This window comes from Schistosoma mansoni, chromosome 3 (genome assembly GCF_000237925.1).
Source record: "Schistosoma mansoni strain Puerto Rico chromosome 3, complete genome".
Taxonomy (NCBI): Eukaryota; Metazoa; Platyhelminthes; class Trematoda; order Strigeidida; family Schistosomatidae; genus Schistosoma; species Schistosoma mansoni.
This window is the reverse complement of record NC_031497.1, coordinates 14,423,345-14,442,023: the sequence shown is the minus strand read 5'-3', so window position 1 is coordinate 14,442,023 and position 18,679 is coordinate 14,423,345. Positions and strand designations below refer to the sequence as shown.

General features: G+C 37.3%; 1 protein-coding gene across 3 annotated transcripts; it reads left to right on the top strand.

Moving 5' to 3' along the window:
• Positions 1 to 11,809: 11,809 nt before the first annotated feature.
• Smp_168800.1 (family C12 unassigned peptidase (C12 family)) lies at positions 11,810 to 13,427 on the top strand (the record flags this gene model as incomplete). 3 transcript variants are annotated; one of them, XM_018799343.1, is made up of 6 exons in its annotated part: positions 11,810 to 11,932; positions 11,964 to 11,975; positions 12,019 to 12,286; positions 13,120 to 13,199; positions 13,236 to 13,286; positions 13,332 to 13,427. In XM_018799343.1, 6 exons carry the CDS (start codon positions 11,810 to 11,812, stop codon positions 13,425 to 13,427), a joined length of 630 nt encoding a protein of 209 aa, XP_018651143.1. The 3 variants fall into 3 exon arrangements, with proteins under 3 accessions (XP_018651143.1, XP_018651142.1, XP_018651141.1); XM_018799345.1 differs by having other exon boundaries at positions 11,893 to 11,975; XM_018799344.1 differs by lacking the exons at positions 11,810 to 11,932; positions 11,964 to 11,975 and having other exon boundaries at positions 12,022 to 12,286; positions 13,239 to 13,286.
• Positions 13,428 to 18,679: the final 5,252 nt, after the last annotated feature.

Genomic DNA, 18,679 nt, shown 5'->3' with positions numbered 1-18,679 from the left:
AGCTGTGTCCCACGCCGTGTTGCCACGTGATCTGGTACGGATGCATGACCGAAAGCCTTCAGCTAAACAAGTCCACTTAAACAACGTGGTCAGCATCCAATGTCGAACACTTAATGAGCTATTGATTTTGGGGAATTATTTACAGCTACAGATCACTCCCCCCCTAGTGAGGTAGTGATGCCCCTAAGACGTGACCAGCCAGAAGTTTAAACCCAACGAGTTTGTCGATGGTAAACACTCTTCTGATAGCTTGCTTCGTTTAGCAGTGTCTGGTCGTCTTTCCTTGAGCTAAGGGACCAAAATGTACAACATAGCAATAAAGAAATAAAGTACAATGAAAATTTCGGTTCCTTGGGAGACTTCGTCGTTCTTTTCCAGCCGTCCTGGAAAAGAGGAAAAATAAAACGTGTGAGTGCATGTCGAAAATACACTCGTACTTGCGTAAGGACACAAGATGAGCGGGAAAAAAAATGAATAAACTAATACACTTACAAACAGCGTGAAAGCTATCGGAAAAAAATGGTTTTTTTCTTGGTTTTTTTATATATAAAAAAATATAAATACGCTCAAAAAAATTAAAATGTTTTGTTTTTTTTATATAAATAAAAAATGAGCATATTAAAAAAATTTTTTTATAGTAAACTATGAAATGGTAATTCAAGATAAAGCTTATGTCCTACGTGCAATATTCGTTAAGATGTTCTGGAAATCTTATTCGTCTTCCAGAACGCGTTGTTTTAGGTTTATCTATCGACGTTGACGAAGTATCAAGTTGTGTGTCGGTTGTCGTGTAGGGTACTACGAGTGTAGGAGCCGTGTCGTACGATTGTATCGAAGGAAATTCGACGTAGCTAGGGTTTCCTTCTAAGTACGCTGCTTTTAAGCGATCGATACTGATGCTATCGTTCGTGCCGTTCTTATCGACTACATAGTACTTGGGTTCGCGTTGAAGAACTTTGAAAGGTCCTTCGTATGCTGATTCGAGAGGTCGTCGATGTGAATCTCGACGAACGAAGACGTGTGTACTATGTCGTAAGTCAGGTTGAACGAAAACATCAGTTGACTGAGGTCGAGTGTGAGCAGGTTGAACTGAACGCATAGCGTTTGTAAGCCTACTCGTGTAAGAGTTTAGATCCATGTTCAATGAAGAAGCTGAAGGATCCACGAATTCTCCTGGGAGTCGGAGTGTCGTTCCGTAAACGAGTTGAGATGCCGTGTATCCAATGTCAGCTTTCACTGCATTGCGGATACCTAGCAAGACGAGTGGAAGAGCGTCTGTCCACTGTGAAACGTTTGAAGCTGATAATGAAGCTTTTAGTTGTCGATGAAAACGTTCTACCAACCCGTTTGCTTGTGGGTGATAGGCGGTCGTTCGGAAGCGCGTGATTCCTAATAGTGAGGCCAGACAACGGAAAAGTCCAGATTCGAACTGGCGTCCGCGGTCTGTAGTGATTGTGGAAGGGCAGCCGAAATTTGCTACCCATCGTTCGACGAAGGCGCAAGCCACTGTTTCAACAGTAATGTCCTTAATCGGTACTGCTTCTGGCCATCGTGTAAAGCGGTCTACGCATGTCAAGAGATAAGAGTATCCGTTTGAGTCGGATAAGGGTCCTACCAAATCTAGATGGACGTAGTCGAAACGAGAGTCAGGGGTTTTGAAAGAGCCCAAGGGACATTTGTTGTATCCTATGACCTTAGATTTCTGGCAGCTTACACAGGAGCGTGCCCACTCCCTCACGTCTTTATTCATGTCAGACCAGCAAAAGCGTTCGGCTATAAGTTTGACTGTTGCACGAGCACCTGGGTGAGAAAGATTGTGCAACGTATTGAAGACGTTGCGTCGATAATGTTTTGGTACTATTGGACGATCCCTACCTGTAGATGTGTCACACCGTCTCGAGAACAATCCTAAAGGTTGCCATGAGTTGTTAACCCATTGTTGTAAGACTCCTCCGATTGCTGAGTCGGATGCGTCTACGGCGATACTAATGGGCGCTTGAGTGTCCTGATGAGCAAGCAGGGTTGCCTTAGCGATGTGTTCCTTAACTGTGGAGAATGATTTACGGGCTGTGTCGTCTAAACTAATTGATTTTGCATTTCCACGAAGCTGGTTGGTTAACGGTTTCATACGGGATGCGCATTTGGGTATGAACCGTCTGTAGAAACTTACAAGTCCGTTAAAAGTTCGCAACTGCTTGATCGTAGTCGGTTCTGGGTAATCCAGAATGGCCGTCACTTTGCTTCTAAGGTGTCGGATGCCTTGTGCATCAATAGTGTGTCCTAAGAAGTCTAAGGAGTTGGTTCCGATTTGGCATTTCTGAATTTTTACAGTAATGCCATGCCTTTGGAGTCGATCGAAAACAATGTCCAGATGCTTGAGATGTGATTCTCTGTCCGGACTTGCTACTAGACAGTCATCAACATACGCATGTACGAAGTTGAGACCTCGGAAGACGTAGTTTGAGCCGCGTTTCTTAAATAGGGGGTATAGACTTAAACTTAAGAACCTTAGGTGAGTGTTCCGTCATAGTAATATAGAGAACGAAAAATGTTTAATTAAAATATATCCGGGAAAAAAATTCGCGATAAAACAGTATATCACAATATATAAAATTCAAATATAGAATAACAATGAATAATAATATTCCAAAATAGAACAGACTCACAGTATATTGGCTTGGTGTACCAGATCACGTCGGGCTCACCACTGAGGATACAACGGATATTCTAGTTTTACAACTAGCAACCAGTAGTATCTTCTACAATCGATCGTTCCCAGTCGAATAGAAACCAGAAGTCAGACGAGGAGAGACAGGAAAGATGTATTTCATTCGTTACCAATATATCGAGAGACTTCGTTCTTAACTGGCTATTGTAACGTAGGAGCTGTGTCCCACGCCGTGTTGCCACGTGATCTGGTACGGATGCATGACCGAAAGCCTTCAGCTAAACAAGTCCACTTAAACAACGTGGTCAGCATCCAATGTCGAACACTTAATGAGCTATTGATTTTGGGGAATTATTTACAGCTATATTCTAATATCACTAGGGTAACTTAGTGACCAGAAAACACAAGAGCAAGAACAAATGTAATTGTAAAGATTGCATCACTAGGGATTTTGGATTTATCCTGCTTATTAATCAAGTTTGTTTACTGATGGCAGTGTATTGGATGCGACTTACAATATTGTTTGTGGTGTTATACCTAATAATAACTGATGCACATTACAGGATCCACAAATACCAACGCGTCATAGAAGACTAAGAGAAGATGCTACAAGGGATACTAACGCCAGAACATTTAGAATTCTTAACAACAGCCATCGAGGTATTATGCAAACGACACAGAGAACAAAGAATGAACACCCACAATGATTATGAACAAAAACAGATACATAAAGAAGGTCAAAAAATTACTTAAGGATAAAAACATATACAAACCGATGGATACAAATCCAGCCAAAAGGTTAAACAACCGAATCTCAAAGACTTTAAACAGGCTCTCCGAAGCAGGAGAAAGAACAAAGCAAGATCGAAAGGGAATAAAATCCTATGGACCAATGTTCCTTAGATTCTACGGTAGGCCGAAAATACACAAACCGAACATCACACTACGTCCGATCGTAATGCTCTCCGGAACCCAAATATACAATTTGTCATGAGAAATTTCACGAATATTGAAACATTAAGTGGATTCATCCAACCACTCCATCAAATCTTCCAAACAAATTCCTCGATCAGACTAAGGACATTCAAATCAACAACGACGAGCTAATGATATCCTTTGATGTAAAAGCCTCATTCACCTCAATTGAACTAAACTTAGCAAAATAAACTGTATCTCTGCTTCACACCAGCGACACCAATCTTGCGAAGTTCACAAAGTTTCGAAGTTAAAGTTTACTAGAACTCGTCGATATATGCTTAACAACATATTTTCCATTCAACAACAAAATCTACGAACAAACGAAAGGGACACCGATGGAACCACTAATATCAGGACTTATCGCGGAAGCAGTGATGCAGAGACTAGAAGCGTCGATCTTACCAGTGGTCAAGCTATAAATTTGTGTCCGTTATGTGGATGACAAGTTCGTCATAGTCAAAAACGACGGGCTGGAGAACGCTTACAAGTTGATCAACAACTATGACTTCAAATCCACAACAGAACAAGAGTCAAAAGACAAACTATCATTCTTGGATGTATTATTTACCAAAACTGACACTGGATAACTGGAGTCTCAAGTATATCGGAGGCTGACCCGCAGGGATCGAATTCTCAATTATAGTAGCAACAACATAAAAGCTCACAAAATCAACTGTGTATGAACTTTTTTCAAGAGGGGAAAGACACATTGCAACACAATTGCGGCACGAGAAAAATAAAGGAAAATACTTGAAGACCATCTTTCAAAGAAACGGATACCAAATCAACTCTATCAAAAGTACCAGCCTCACCCATCATCAGAAACAAAGTCAAGTGCAGAAAAAAACGAACAGATCACCCTACGATACACAAAAGGCATATCAGAAACACTTTACTTCTCTCTGAAGTTAGTGCTGATGATGTTCAAAATAACGATGGAAACCCCACGATCAAACCATCCAGCTCAGAGGAAAAAAACTCCGAAATTGTTTGTAATTAGTGTGTAGCAGAACGTATTGTCAGTATTAAAAGGTATCGGACAGAACGAAGAGTCTCAGTACGTCGAAGAAATGACGTTGCGGAACAATCGAAGACCAGATGAGGAGACAATTTAGATGGCGAAAATGGACGATTGAACGTCATGAACATACGTTGTGTAAATACTTGGTAATTTCTCACAACAAATATACATTCTCCTGACAACCACCTGATTTGCAGCGCGATGTCAGCCACATTTTGAGTATTCGCAAGTCACGATAATAATTTTCTTGCTAAGGATTTTTATTAACACAGTCTACGGTTTTGTTGCCGTTGGTGATGATAGAATTATGATAGGTAAACTGAGCCAAAGATTTTCAAGTTCTCATCGTGATAAGACGCTAATTTTTATTTCAAGAGCTATGTGTTCAACTTTCATTATTTCCTACTACGTGATGGCTGTTGTTTCAACAATAACTTACTATCTGATCTCAAAGGACCATGAGAACTGTATCCAGATAGGCAAAAATGTTCACTTTTTTAACTATTAAAAAAAGATCCCGAAATATATGTTGGAATATATTTGCTGCTGTTTATCTTTTGGTCCCTCACTCGGGTCAGAACACATGAATGAGTCCAGATAGTTATGTGGTTGTCGTTTTATGAACTATCTAAAATGATCATATGATTGCAAAAAATTTGTAGCTAAAAGTCACCTTATGCTTTCGAAATATTGCCTTTGTCCTTTGGTAATGGAACTGGAAAATTGGAAATAGGCAGGCAGTGGTCGGAAGAAAAAATATTACAGGATAGTCCATAGTTTAAAACAGTGAGACGTTAAGTGAAGAAACAATATAAAGAATTAGATCCAGACAACTATTCAGTCCTTGCTCACGTTGCTAGCCAATGTCTAAGTACGTCATTTAAAGGCCACATTTGCAAGATCTTAATGTTTTAACAAGTTCACTTGGCTGAAGCATGTTAATGTTATTAAAGCCTACCAAATAACCATCATAGCTAATAATTTATGTAAATGACCTGTTATTAGTATCTACTGAGCTGGTAAGTTATGAGTACTGCTCAACATTACAATACGATAATACATGTGAGGATTATTCAGAGGACTAATGGAATAATGGGTTACCATAAGTAAAAGTCGATGAAGAAAGGTAAGGTGAAAATAAGGATTAATAATTGGTTGCGTTTCTTTAGTCGGGCTTACCAATGTAGAATTATGATCTAGTTCCTCATTAATATTGCTATAATAATAGACCTAACCTGAAATTGTAGATTTTTCATGATGTGATTGTCTAATCTATAAGACCTTACGTGGAAGTCACATCATTATCTACACTAGCTCACAGCATTCTAGTAATTTCCAATACGTAATGTAGAACACATTTAGGCTGGAGATAGGACAATATATCTAATATGAATAGAAGAAACAAGTTACACAAGAATGATCACGCCTGCAAGGCTGAGCCATGCCACCCAATTATTTCATCCCGTTTTCCCCAATGTTGCCCTTCTCTCCGCGTTAAATGTTGAACATCTATTTTCCCAGTTATCTCGTTTTTAGCTTTGAGGACCGTGTGTTTGGAGCTCGATCGCACTGCAAATGAACCTCTTTCCTTATTTCTGACCATAAGTGAAGAGGTGAGCACTTAATTGTAATTGACGATCAAGGACACTTGAAAGTCGTTCCTGGCAAATAAATTATCATAGTAGGAGGCTAGTTTAGCTAAGTGCTCAATTGGAGACTTAAAAGGTGACATGGCATGATGTCGAAATTCTACGATCACAAAAATTAGTCCAGTATACAAAATAGGTGAAATCAGCATATTTTCTCGCAACATAATGAGGAATTATTCATCCATTGTGTGTGGTATAAAATTATTCATTGTCTGCGATATATTACCTTATAATCCTGATCCAGCGCCGAGTAGCTGTGATAAAGTAAGTCCAAAATAGAAAGGAATCCCACTTCAAACTATTGGTTACAATTTGTATAAAAAGTGACCTTTGTATTAAACCAGAGAGGTCACTCGAAGATAGGGTAAGGAGGACGACTACTCGGCCTGAACTATCAACTCAGCAAGACAGTCGTTATAGTCCCAGACATGTGTGTTACCTGAGCATTTAGCTCCCAGAAAACAGTAGCCAGTGTCGTTTAAAGTAAAGAACTCATTTTTAATAACTGTAGAATTTTAGTAGATTTCGCTTTCGCATGACTGAGTCATTTAGTATATGCATATGATTAGACTATGATAGAAGATTAAGGTGTTGTTGTATATTGTTTTTAAGGCCACCAGCTAAGATCTCATTGCTAAGATCAATCTGGAGATTTTAAAAAATGGATGGTGCTATTAAGAAGGTGTTATAGGTCATGGCATGAAGGATTAGAATTCATTAGGGAATTTTAATCATTTTCATTCTGTGTAAAAAGTCTGTCTGGGGGTTCCGAAGACATCTAAATCACCTCCCCAACATGAAATCAAGGTATGAAGAGTTACACATATCGACAGCGAAGTTCAGAAGTCGGTCCAGTTTTAGTAGGGATCAGTGGTGCTAGTATGTCGCTGTATTAATAAGATAAATACCTTCGCCTAGTGTTATTAACCATTAAGATCAAGGAGGAATGGTAAAGAATCAAATGTAGCAAATATATGTAAACAGGACAGATTCCTCCGCTTGACGGGCTTTTGTATATGGTAGCAGTGTATCATCAATACCTCCGGGTGTATACCTAGGTATATTTAACAAAGAAAAGAGCAATGCTTATACGTTACAGAAAAAACACTATTCTAAGTTCTCTAGAATGTGTCAAGTCGCCTGGACTATCTCAAGCAGCAGCAAGTTACCGAATCTGACTACTCAGGAAAAGTAAAATGTGTGAACACAGTCAGTCTTGCTGCGCTGTTTCTAAATTCCGGGTGTTACCTCTAAGACTGTATGGAGACTGAGGTCAATTAAGTGTTTGGGAGGGTGCCTCGGAGTGTTCAGAATGCTATTAGTCATTTAAAGGTAACTTATAGGACGTCTTTTATCGGACAAGTAAGGCTACATTGCTTTAAAATAATCCTCATAGGGTTCAAATTTGAATCCTCGGACCGATTTCGAGACTCGACGTTCAATACATCTCAGTTTATTCTTATCTTTTTGGTGTGGCGGGAGGACGTTTCCTTCCCATACTCATAATGAGGCCGGTTAAATTTGTTATAGATGTTATGGAACGCACTATTGCCAAACTTACCAGAAATGCACTTCAGTGATATCAGCACAAGGCTTCCTCGGAAGCCATTCTTTAACAGAAGGCGAATGACGTTTGATCACACGGTGCTAAGACTCTCAGCTAATTTTCTACTTAGGAGAGGATTTACGTACGTTGTAGACGTAATTTTTAACGATTCTCAGAAGTGTTCGTACGCCCTAAACTTGAGTACTGCATACAAGCAGCTAGCCCCTGCCTAAAAAAAGACAGTGAACTCTTGGAAAGGGTTCAGAGAACAGCAACTAGGCTGATTCCCGGAATAGCGAAGCTCCCGTATGGTACTAGACTGACCAAGCTAAACCTATTCCCGCTGTCATAAAGAAGAATCAGAGGCGACTTGATTACAGTTTTCAAATTGCTTAATGACAAATTCGCACCTGATATGCCCTCATTTTTCTTGTCTTCCAAAACAGAAAATCTATGAGGACACTCCAAAAAAGTTCACAAGCCCCGAACGAATTACTTGTCAGCTGACTACTGACTTTCCCATCGAATAATCAACTAGTGGAATTCATTACCTCAGCACGTGGTTGAGGCTCCATCCGTCGACTCCCTCAAAAGAAAGTTGGATCAGCTGAGAGACCATCATTGCCAGGACTAACACAGGCCATCAAGCCTCCTGTCCTTTCCAAACTAAAACTGAAACTCCACACCACGCTGAAGTGCCTATTGTTATCTTGCTGCCTCTTGTTGCGAAAGTTTTGGATCTTGTGAGTGGTCTTTTTAAGATATTTCAGAATGTGGCAGTAGTGACAGTGTTTTTGTTTACTGGTTCATTAACATTCGTAACAATCACTGGAACAACCTGAAGTTCAAGGTCTGGATTGTATCACGTGCGCGCTCGACAAACCGGAGGTTTGGTCCTAACGTGGTTTTGCGTGTCCCAATTCCTTACTCAACCAAAGTACTATTTTTGATCCAAATAATCTGTCCTGAGCTTAAGATTCTGCAGATTACTTTTCTTTTTCAGTTCTACTCGAGTTAATAGATAACTGTAGCCTTGCCTCAGCTAATAAGGTTCTGTAATTTATGGACGACCTTTGAGTGACGCCAGATTGACCTTGAGTGTCCACATAATAACCAAGACCGAATGAAGGTTACAAACCTATTTGAGGAATTAGAAATATAATTTACAGTTGATGATCAAGGTTAGAAATCAAATTTAGGGTTGTCATCACGAACTGACATAAGCTTTAGTGTCAAAACTCTATTTAGACAGATGGGTGAGGTGATTTCGCGCCGAACTCTGAGATGTTACTTTATACGTGATTGGTTCGTTCATGGATTACAGTCTCACCGGTCGATTGATCTACCCTTACTACTGAAGACTGGAGTATCTTATGTAGAAAGCTGTACTATTTGACGATGTTTGCCACTCTCTAATTTTGGCTCCGTACAATAGGTCTGTTTTGACATTGTTGCCAAATTTCCTGACTTTGGTTTTGCGTAACGGCTTCTTCGTGGTAGGAATGTTCCACTTTCTTTGTCAGAATCAGATTTGTTTATTGAAGACAGGTTTACGGCCTGTGTAAGACCTTTTCTGGTGAGCTTGTGTGAATGTCTAGTCTTCTCTTGAGTGAGTCAATCTAAGTGGTGGGCACCGCTTTTTCAGGTAACGGGTTCAGAGAATCGATTGTTGGTGTCGGAACCGGTATGCCACGGATACTTCGCTAGTCTGGCTTTTGTAGTCGCCGTCTATGTCCTCTGAGTTGTCTTGATCTGGTAGGAAAAAAAAGATGATGGAAGTTGTCTCCATCCTGTTTCATGAGTCAGAGTGACAATTGCATATTCCTAGTTCATAGATAACTCACTTTGGCTAAGTGATATATTGAAAATCATAGTCAATGTGGCAGCAGTGTATTTTGCAATTTGTCTCAAGATTTTAGGGTACACTTCATCTGATCATGTTGATTTTTCCATTTTTAAGTGCCATGGGCCTTTAGTACGTCGTTTTATTTATTTATTTAAACACAACTACTGGTACAAAGGAGCACCAGATACGTGTGCGCCGCACAAATCTCGTTCAGTTTGTGTGAGGGCTGTGATACTGCCGAGGTGCCCAAACTGAAGCAGGTGGTTCTCTTAGGGGACCACACCCGGAGCTTTTGACCTAAAGATCTGATCCACAAGGCAGTGGAGCATCGTGAGGAGATGCAGTCCCATGGTAGCCGGTGACCAACGATTGATTCATACGCCATTTGTTCCCCCAGGAGACTGGAACTAATGGTTTGGAGTCAGGGTTTTCCAACTCCCCTTGGGTGGAATCGCCGTGTACACTAACCCGGTTAAAGCGCCGGACATTCGCTTTCCGTCCTCTCAATTTTGTGAACAACACCCCTGCCACAAGAAGGCAATGAGTAAGATTTCCCTGTCAGAGGCTATGTAAGCGTGACCATGTGAGAGCATTTGGAGAGGGAGAGCGGACTCTCCCCACTCTCGGCCGTACCAGGGCATTCGGGGGCACGTCGTCATGATTGAAGTACACAATGAGCAGCCGATTTTGTGACTCTGCATTTAGGTCTAGTCCCTCGTCTAGAAGAGGGTTCTGAGTGAAAACTGTCCTGAAATAGTTCGCCGTAGCCCCTGCTTTGTCCTAGTCTCTGTTCGTCATATATGATGCACTCCCGTAATTAAGTTGCGAATCCAGTGATGCGTTCTTGTTCTGCAATTTATGCACAAAAACAGTCTTCGACTAGTTAATTACAGATTGGGCCAACTGTTTTTCGTATTTTCGCTGAGCTGTCTGGACTGTGCTTAAACATTTAATTCGGACCGACCTGTAGCGTTCTTTTGTATTTTCTATACCAAGGTTAGTGGCGATGTCCCAACATACTTTTGTCTTAGTGAACTTCGAATACTCTGGTTTATTCAGGGATGACCGTGATTTTTCTCCTTTGGGACTATCCATGGTATAAATGTTTGAGTAACTTGATTTTATAACTGCCGAAAATGAGTCCATGTATCTCTTACTGATGTGTTGGATTCAATTTTCCAGTTTCCGACCGAGGTTGGAGAGTTAATCGCCTTCATATCTACCTTTCATATGTTAGGACGCACCTGTCCAACTGCTTGATAGATAGTAGCAGCCGTGAACTTGAATAAGATGACTGCATGATCACTCCTTCTTGTAGGTGGAAGTAACATTATTTCACTAGCGTCACCACCTTATGTGAAGACAGTCCAAGACAAACGAGGAGTTTTTTAGGTCATATATGGTTGGATCTCTAATGTGTTAGAATAAAGCTATGGTGATTTCTGTTCTTAACAATTTGCAATCAAACTATGTTTTTGATGACCCTACTTTTAGGTTTCCCAAATTTATAGAGGGTGCATTATAGTTATCTACTATAAGGCTTTTACATCTGTTTAGTCAGGATTTAAGTTGGTAGTCGATTCAAAAGAAACGTTGGAGTAAATGCTTTCTCGCCTATAGTGTCGAACTGAGGAGGATGATATCTCCTGCCGTCCATCTTTCAATGGTAAATCTATCTGGTGCATGGTTAAAATTCCGACAATAGAGTGCAGTTGAAGAGGGTTAATATTTTGACGTATTATCGATGCCTAACTAGTACCTAATCTGTTTTCCTGTACTGAATAAAATGAGTATTTGAGACATGCTAGAAGTCGTCTGTTATCGAGGGTTCGACTCTATGTATGAAGCAATAGCTTCATCACAAAAGTGACACTATCTCTTGGCTTTATTCAGTCTGGCTAGCCAAACAGAACTATTACCCACCGCATAATTTTCAAGCAGACCACAGATCTGCGCTTGATTTTCGAGTTGCATTATAATATTGGAATTCAGTCTAAGAGCTACTAGACTGATACTACGTTTCAGCCCGTAAAATGCATTGACTGGTGAACTGAGGAATGAGTTGTAGACTCAGTTAAGTTCCTGTAAATTATTATAACGTATGCTTGTAGATGTCACTTGCTGTAGCTTCAAAATGTATCTTCAAATGGCTGTCTTTTATTTATTTCAGAGTTTTAAAGAAACAATTATTATGAGGTGGATCCCTTTAGAAGCTAATCCTCAGGTATTTTTGCGATTAGTTAATAATTGTTTAGGTGCTAAATGAAGTACACACTACTTTAAAGATACAATTAATTTCTAACATTATAGTATATGAATAAACTTGGAGTTGTCGAAGAGTCATGGAAATTTATAGACATTTTTAGTTTGGATGATGATATGCTTGCATTTGTACCAGAACCCGTGATAAGCCTATTATTTTTATATCCCCTTGAAACTCCCATTGAAAATGCTTCATTGGGTGTCGAGGATAACTCATCCAAAGTTGTTTTGATCAAACAAACGGTTGGTAATGCTTGTGGAACTATAGCTTTATTACATGCTATAGTAAATAATAAACAAAAACTAAGCATCAAAGGTAAGTCATGACCTTTTTCTTCATTCGAAAATTTTGAGATTTATCATACATTCTGGAGATGTCAATCAGTTATAAACAACACAGGACTTAAGACTCGTTTAGTTTATCTAACTTTGTATCAGAATGACGAAAGAAGACCAAAGAAGTTGAAGTAATAGTAGTGTTAATGGCAGTAAAAAAAAAATCAAACTTATAGTTCAAAATGAAATCTCATCTATGAATATGCTAGACCTCTGTAGGCAGAACTAATTTCTGAAAATAGACATACATAGCACCGTGAAATACTTAAGTAAATTTTGGTGGAGTTTTGTTCTCTGAGCTAGATGGCCGTGGAGCTTTCATCACTCTTCTGAACAACATCAACACACAATTCAAGTAAAAGTTAGATGTTCGAATTCGCATATAGCCAAAATGTAGATTGCACCACTCACTCACCAATTCTATATTCTGATACAACTTCTAATTAAGATTGTTTAATATCCACTACATTGTCTGCACATTAGGTTTTCAAATGATGGTACTAAATACTTAACTGTTTTTGGCACGGGAAATTTGGAGAATGTTATATAACAAAATGACATACAATAGGTTTCTCTGTCCTTTTTGTAAAACTCATATTTTGTACCTTCTACTTTTAAACATTTTATCCTGAGTTCCAGTTTTCGATGTTGTTTTACTTATCGCGTTTTTCACTTCATCTTTTCTTTGTATGCCATCAAGAAATGGAATTAGGATTAAGCTTTGGCTGGTTGGTTAATAACAAGCTATTTATTTCTCATAAATCGTAGCAATCTTAGTAGATCTTAACTACGCTATCTAATGTATTATTCCAGATGGTTCTTTCTTGAGCAGCGTTTTAGAGGATTTCGAAAATAAGACACCCGCTGAACGTGGAGTTATCGTGGAGAGTAAAGTAATTGGATTCATCCTGATTTATTTTCTATTCTAGAAGGAAATTTCCGCGTTGCATGAAAAGTCAGCACTAGAAGGTCAAACAGAAGTTTGTTCATTTATTTGAGTTTTATATTTTTCAATCTGTATTTAGGCACCAAACGCTGAGTCAAAAACTAATTTGCACTTTGTATGTTTTGTTGAGCATTACGGATCTCTATATGAACTCGGTAAGTTATGCCTATCGTAATAAATTTAAAACTATGGGTCAGTGATGTGTATATTTGATTTTTAATCGTTGAGCCACACGTTTATATATTATCTCACCTTTTACTTTACTGAGTGACATCTTGGGTTCTTATACAACAAATATGGTTCTACGGTTACAGAAATTTGTAGTTTTTCTTATTAAGTCGCTTACAGGAATTTTCTGAATTGCTTTCTGAATAGTCATTCATTCTTTATATGTTTGTTTATGATAACTGATACGATCCTCACGAATTGGTTTCAACAGGTAGGCCACGATTGATTGGAAAGTTAGTGACCTACAAACTGATTTCTTCCAATTGACTACAATACTTACCATACTATATTTTTTGTTTATATCTTTCACATGAGCCAGTCACTTTGTTACATAAAAAATCTATCATTTTTACAGTTGTCTTGTTTATGATTTCCAATCATCCGTGGGTTTACATCAGTAATTCGGTCTCTTGAGAAACCATCATTCAGCCGCATCGAATCATTGAATGTTATTGATCGATCAGTATTTTAATTATTGATTCTGACAATGCAAAATTCGTTCATCAAACTATAGAACCCTAATTCATAAAAATAACATTAAAATTTAGCATCAACGTAGTTACTCATACAACAAAGTATTGACAGAAATCAATCTATTTAACTATTTTGAAATAACTATCACCTTAACTTCCCTAGAAGCAAAGAAGCTTGTTCGTTTCTACAAAATTTAAAATCACTTCTGACCATCATAAGTATTGTACTCTAAGGGTTAGCCTTCAGCTTTACTGAAAACTTATCAAAATCTAAAAATTGACTCATCCAGTTAGTTGTTGGTATGACAGTAGCAAAGATTTGATTACTGACTGCACTCAATGTTCACTTCTGAGTACTCATTTTGAATCATGACAATTAGTGTGGAATAATCGTTTGCTGTATAAAGCATTGAATCTTCAGTCATTGAGTTAAACGTTCGAACTTTTAGTTTTGACTAGCCGCGTACTATTACTGGCCCTCACGCAACATAGCTCACAAACGAGCAAATAAATCTACATGACTGCTGGACCGTATAAATGAGGAATAATGAGTTTTAACTGAATAATTATTAGTTTTTCTGTAAGTATTAACTCAGTTGATTTTTTTTCCGTAACATGAGACTATGATACCATGTTTTTGGTTTGTTGGTTTTTGAAGATGTTACTTTCTTTACGATCACAGTTACCATTAAAATAATGTAGTTTAAGATCACAAATCTATTCAATATGTTTACATTAAGTTACATTAATCAGGATCGATTAAAAGTTTCTGTCAACGATTATCTGGTTATGATTCTCATCTTTTGTCACATTTACTCAAAATTCATTATCACGTTTAATATATTGTACAATAGATAATAAAAACATTTTCACTTACATGTGTACAGATTTTATTTTCACATAAAGCGGTTTTCAGATTTTATGTAACGTCATTGGAATTCAAAAATATATTCTCACGGCTTGAGACAGACCATACTGCTGTCGTGTCATCAAGTTTTCTAGTGTGGAAAAGAACTGGGCCTGAATAAAGCTCACTACACATTAAACAAACTTACTTTTTATGACTGAATCATATTTTGTGAAACAAGCAATACTTCTGTGTGATTTGCCAGTCAGGATCAGATCTAATTATTTTACTTCCATAACCCAGATGATTTTGATCGAATGCTTAAGGTCTATAATAACAGTCTCAACAAATTTTCATCAGTATTTTTTCTAAATACTTTCTCCAGTGACTATTAAATTCGTAAGCAGATATTGTCCTTTGTGCAATAGTCATTCATGAAGTCCATTCATTTATGTGATTATGATTAAATAGAAGTTTAAGGCAATTAAAATGCTGTCGTACGTTCGAATTTAATCGTCAAAGAATTCCTTTGTATATGGTTAGTATAACTGCTTATCATTTATCATACTTTTAAATTCCAGTGGTATACTCTTGTGTTTCTTGTCAGAATTGAATTAAAGTGGAAAGGTTATTTTAATGTTTCATTCTAGATGGTCGAAAAAATGCACCCATTCTCCATGGATCGATAACATCAGCTGGTTTTCTGAGAGATGCATGCAATGTAGTCAAAAAGTTCATCACTTGTTTACCTGGAAGTGTAGAATTCAGTTTGATGGGGTTATGCTCTGATAATAACTGACTATAATAATAATAATAATAATAATAATAATAATAAATTTTTGTGTTTTTTACACTATTTGTATATCCCCGTTTCAACTATTTGTAACACATCACTTAACTGCATTTTCTGATTTACATTACTATTTGGTTTTTGTACGATTTCTATAATTAAAAACAAATCGGTCATACATTGTCTATGTTTCTTATACAATTGTTTAATGAAATGTTTTGTGTAGTTGAAATAATGAGACAAAAAACAATGAAGTATCATAGTAAAATTTTGCAAATTCCTTTAGTTGTAAACTTAGGCATAAATTTAACAAATCGCCTGACAGTATAAAAAAATAATAAAAATGAAAACAACCATATATGGGGATAAGATACGTGTCCGTCAATTTGTAAAGCGCCCGTTTTTTGTCCTATTTGTGTCAGTACCAGGCATTTTTCCTCTCACTTAATGGGTTAATATTGAATACAGGAGCATAATTTTCCCTAAGAATTTCAAGTTCCAACTTTCACTTTATTTACTTTTTTCATCCGACAATTTGGGATACGATACAGTGGGATAGCTTCAGATGATTGAAATGAAATCCCTAGTAAGAGTTATGGCCTTATGTGCAGCACACATGTGAAATGAACAAGGAAACTCTAAATATCGTTAACAAATTTATTTTAAAACATTAATAGTAACTTGCTAAGATCAACTTTTCTATCGTTTGTTATGGATATTTATTGGTTTAGAAAACCTTGTTGAATAACTTCTCATGATTTATATGAGCTCCTTGAGACGTTACCTTGGTACTGTATTGAATCACATTCTAGTTATATTTGTATATATAAGAGAAGGTTAATAGAGATAATAAAATAGCTTAGTATGTTTATTTACTGGCTATTATAAACTACACTATCGTTATTTTAGGTGTAAATCGGCCTGTCAAGTGGTAGTTTGTGCATTTGCTTAATGAATTTAGTTCTCGTAAATCATCTCAAATGATCGTATATGAAGTGTAGAATAAATGTTCAGAATATCTAAAAACAACTCAGTCACACATGTTATAGAGAATGTGATTGGTACTCATAGTGCATTCATAAAAATTCTCTCGATTAAGGTGTGAGCCTTTTTTGTTCTTATTAAGCTATATTGATTCTTATTTTTCACATCAAAGTTTTCATGACTGGTGAGAAAATTCTACAATTTGAAAATAATAGAACTGCGAGATTCCAAGCGTCTAAAGGCATCTCTGTCGAGTTTACTTTTAGAATGCACTGTAAATAAGATATATGTTGCGTCTCGCCTATTGAACGCTATATTCGCTTCCCTAAGCTAGTTCCGTGACCCCCAAGCTAGAACTACTCCGCGACTTGAAGACGAGAGAAAAGGCACAAATTATGTGGGAAGCACTTTACTACAGGGTTCATTTATGTACAGAAAATATAGGGATTTTATAGTAACTTAAGAGTCCTTGAGTTTTACTGAAAGTTCTAGAATACTGCTAAACATAGTAGCAGTGTATTAATCAACCAATCAGGATCTCCACATGTGACTTTTCCACTTTCGTTATTTTAGTAACTACTAATTAATCGCTGATTGGTTGAAATGCTCCTTGATGACTCATGGGCTTGTCATGTCGCTTGCGAGAAAATTCCAGGGTCATCCCAACAATATAATTATAGTCAACACTTGTAAGCCCCGACAACTTTATCATCCATGGGTCTCATAATATACTTCTCATTATTTCTTTATTGACCGTAATTTTACTAAGGATCTCAGTAAGGTTTCACTTAGCTCCAATATTTTGAAGATATATATTTCTTTAAATATTCTGACACCTGAAGAAAAACGCTCACAATAATACGCTTTTCTATCTTATTCCACTGATTCGATCTTGAGGTCATATGCTTGGGGTGATCCTGAGAGAACCACCTGATTTGGTTTGGGCGGAGTCTATCAATTACAACAAAAATAACGATGATAAAGGAGGGAAATGGATCGTTCGCTGTTGACGCAGACATTGTTTATAATTACATTATTATAAACAAGTTTATTCTGTATCACTGTGGCATACTACTTCGTCTAATTTCCGTTTTCTTACACCAATTTTAATCCTTAACCCATTCAACAGCTTGCCTCTATTTGAAATTCTGTCTTGTTTAATTGCCCTTAATCTGTTCGAATGGTTGGTTATTAAGTTTTGCTATCGAATGAAAAAAAATTGATGTAGGCTTTCCAAAACCACATTTGCAATTTAAAACTGCTACCGTCACAACTTGTTGCCCCCATTTTGAGTGACGCATTTGTTATGAATGCAATGTTAGCCTGCCTTTCCTTAATCGTTAGCTCAGTAAAATTCCAAGAATCGAAATTCTAATTTACTCTTTTCTAGTCCCAGATGCTAGTCCGTCTATTGACTAATTACTTTCATTGACCAGTGAATAACCTTGATCACTTACAAAGTAATCCTGATCTTTATTGGCTCACCGATATGAATGTATGCTTTTCTTATAGCCCAGTCTTCATCCGAATAATAGAACTCAGTAGCGTAACTTATGTGGACTAATTCATGCAGTAATATGGATTAATTTCCTAATCACATATCAGCACGAGTAGAAAATTGCAATATAGGCATAACTACGCCAAAAGTCGAAGTGGTAGGAGATAAATTATGATTGGTCAATTAATCAAAATTAAGGAATGGTAAAAAAAATACGGTAATGGTTTATGGGTACACTGGAAGCGTACACTAAAGAGTATGTAGAAGTATAATTATGCACTTGCCTAATAATCATACAATAAAAATATCGATAATACAAATCTGTTAACTAGTTCAAAAAGTTACACTTGTACCGATACTCAGCCCACCATAACAGCATTCTTTTTTGGCATAACAAAATTTTTGTTTCTTGAATGAATAAATAAATCGAAACATTTTATATTAGAAGTCAATAAATCAAAACCACAAACTGTCTTCTACAGGAGACTCATCAATAATGTTAAGCATTAAAAAGTGATAGATTTCTTAACGAATAGAAATCTAGGTAAAACACATATTCTAACATATATAAATTATGAAAGGAATTTTCTTCACAAACTGATATCAT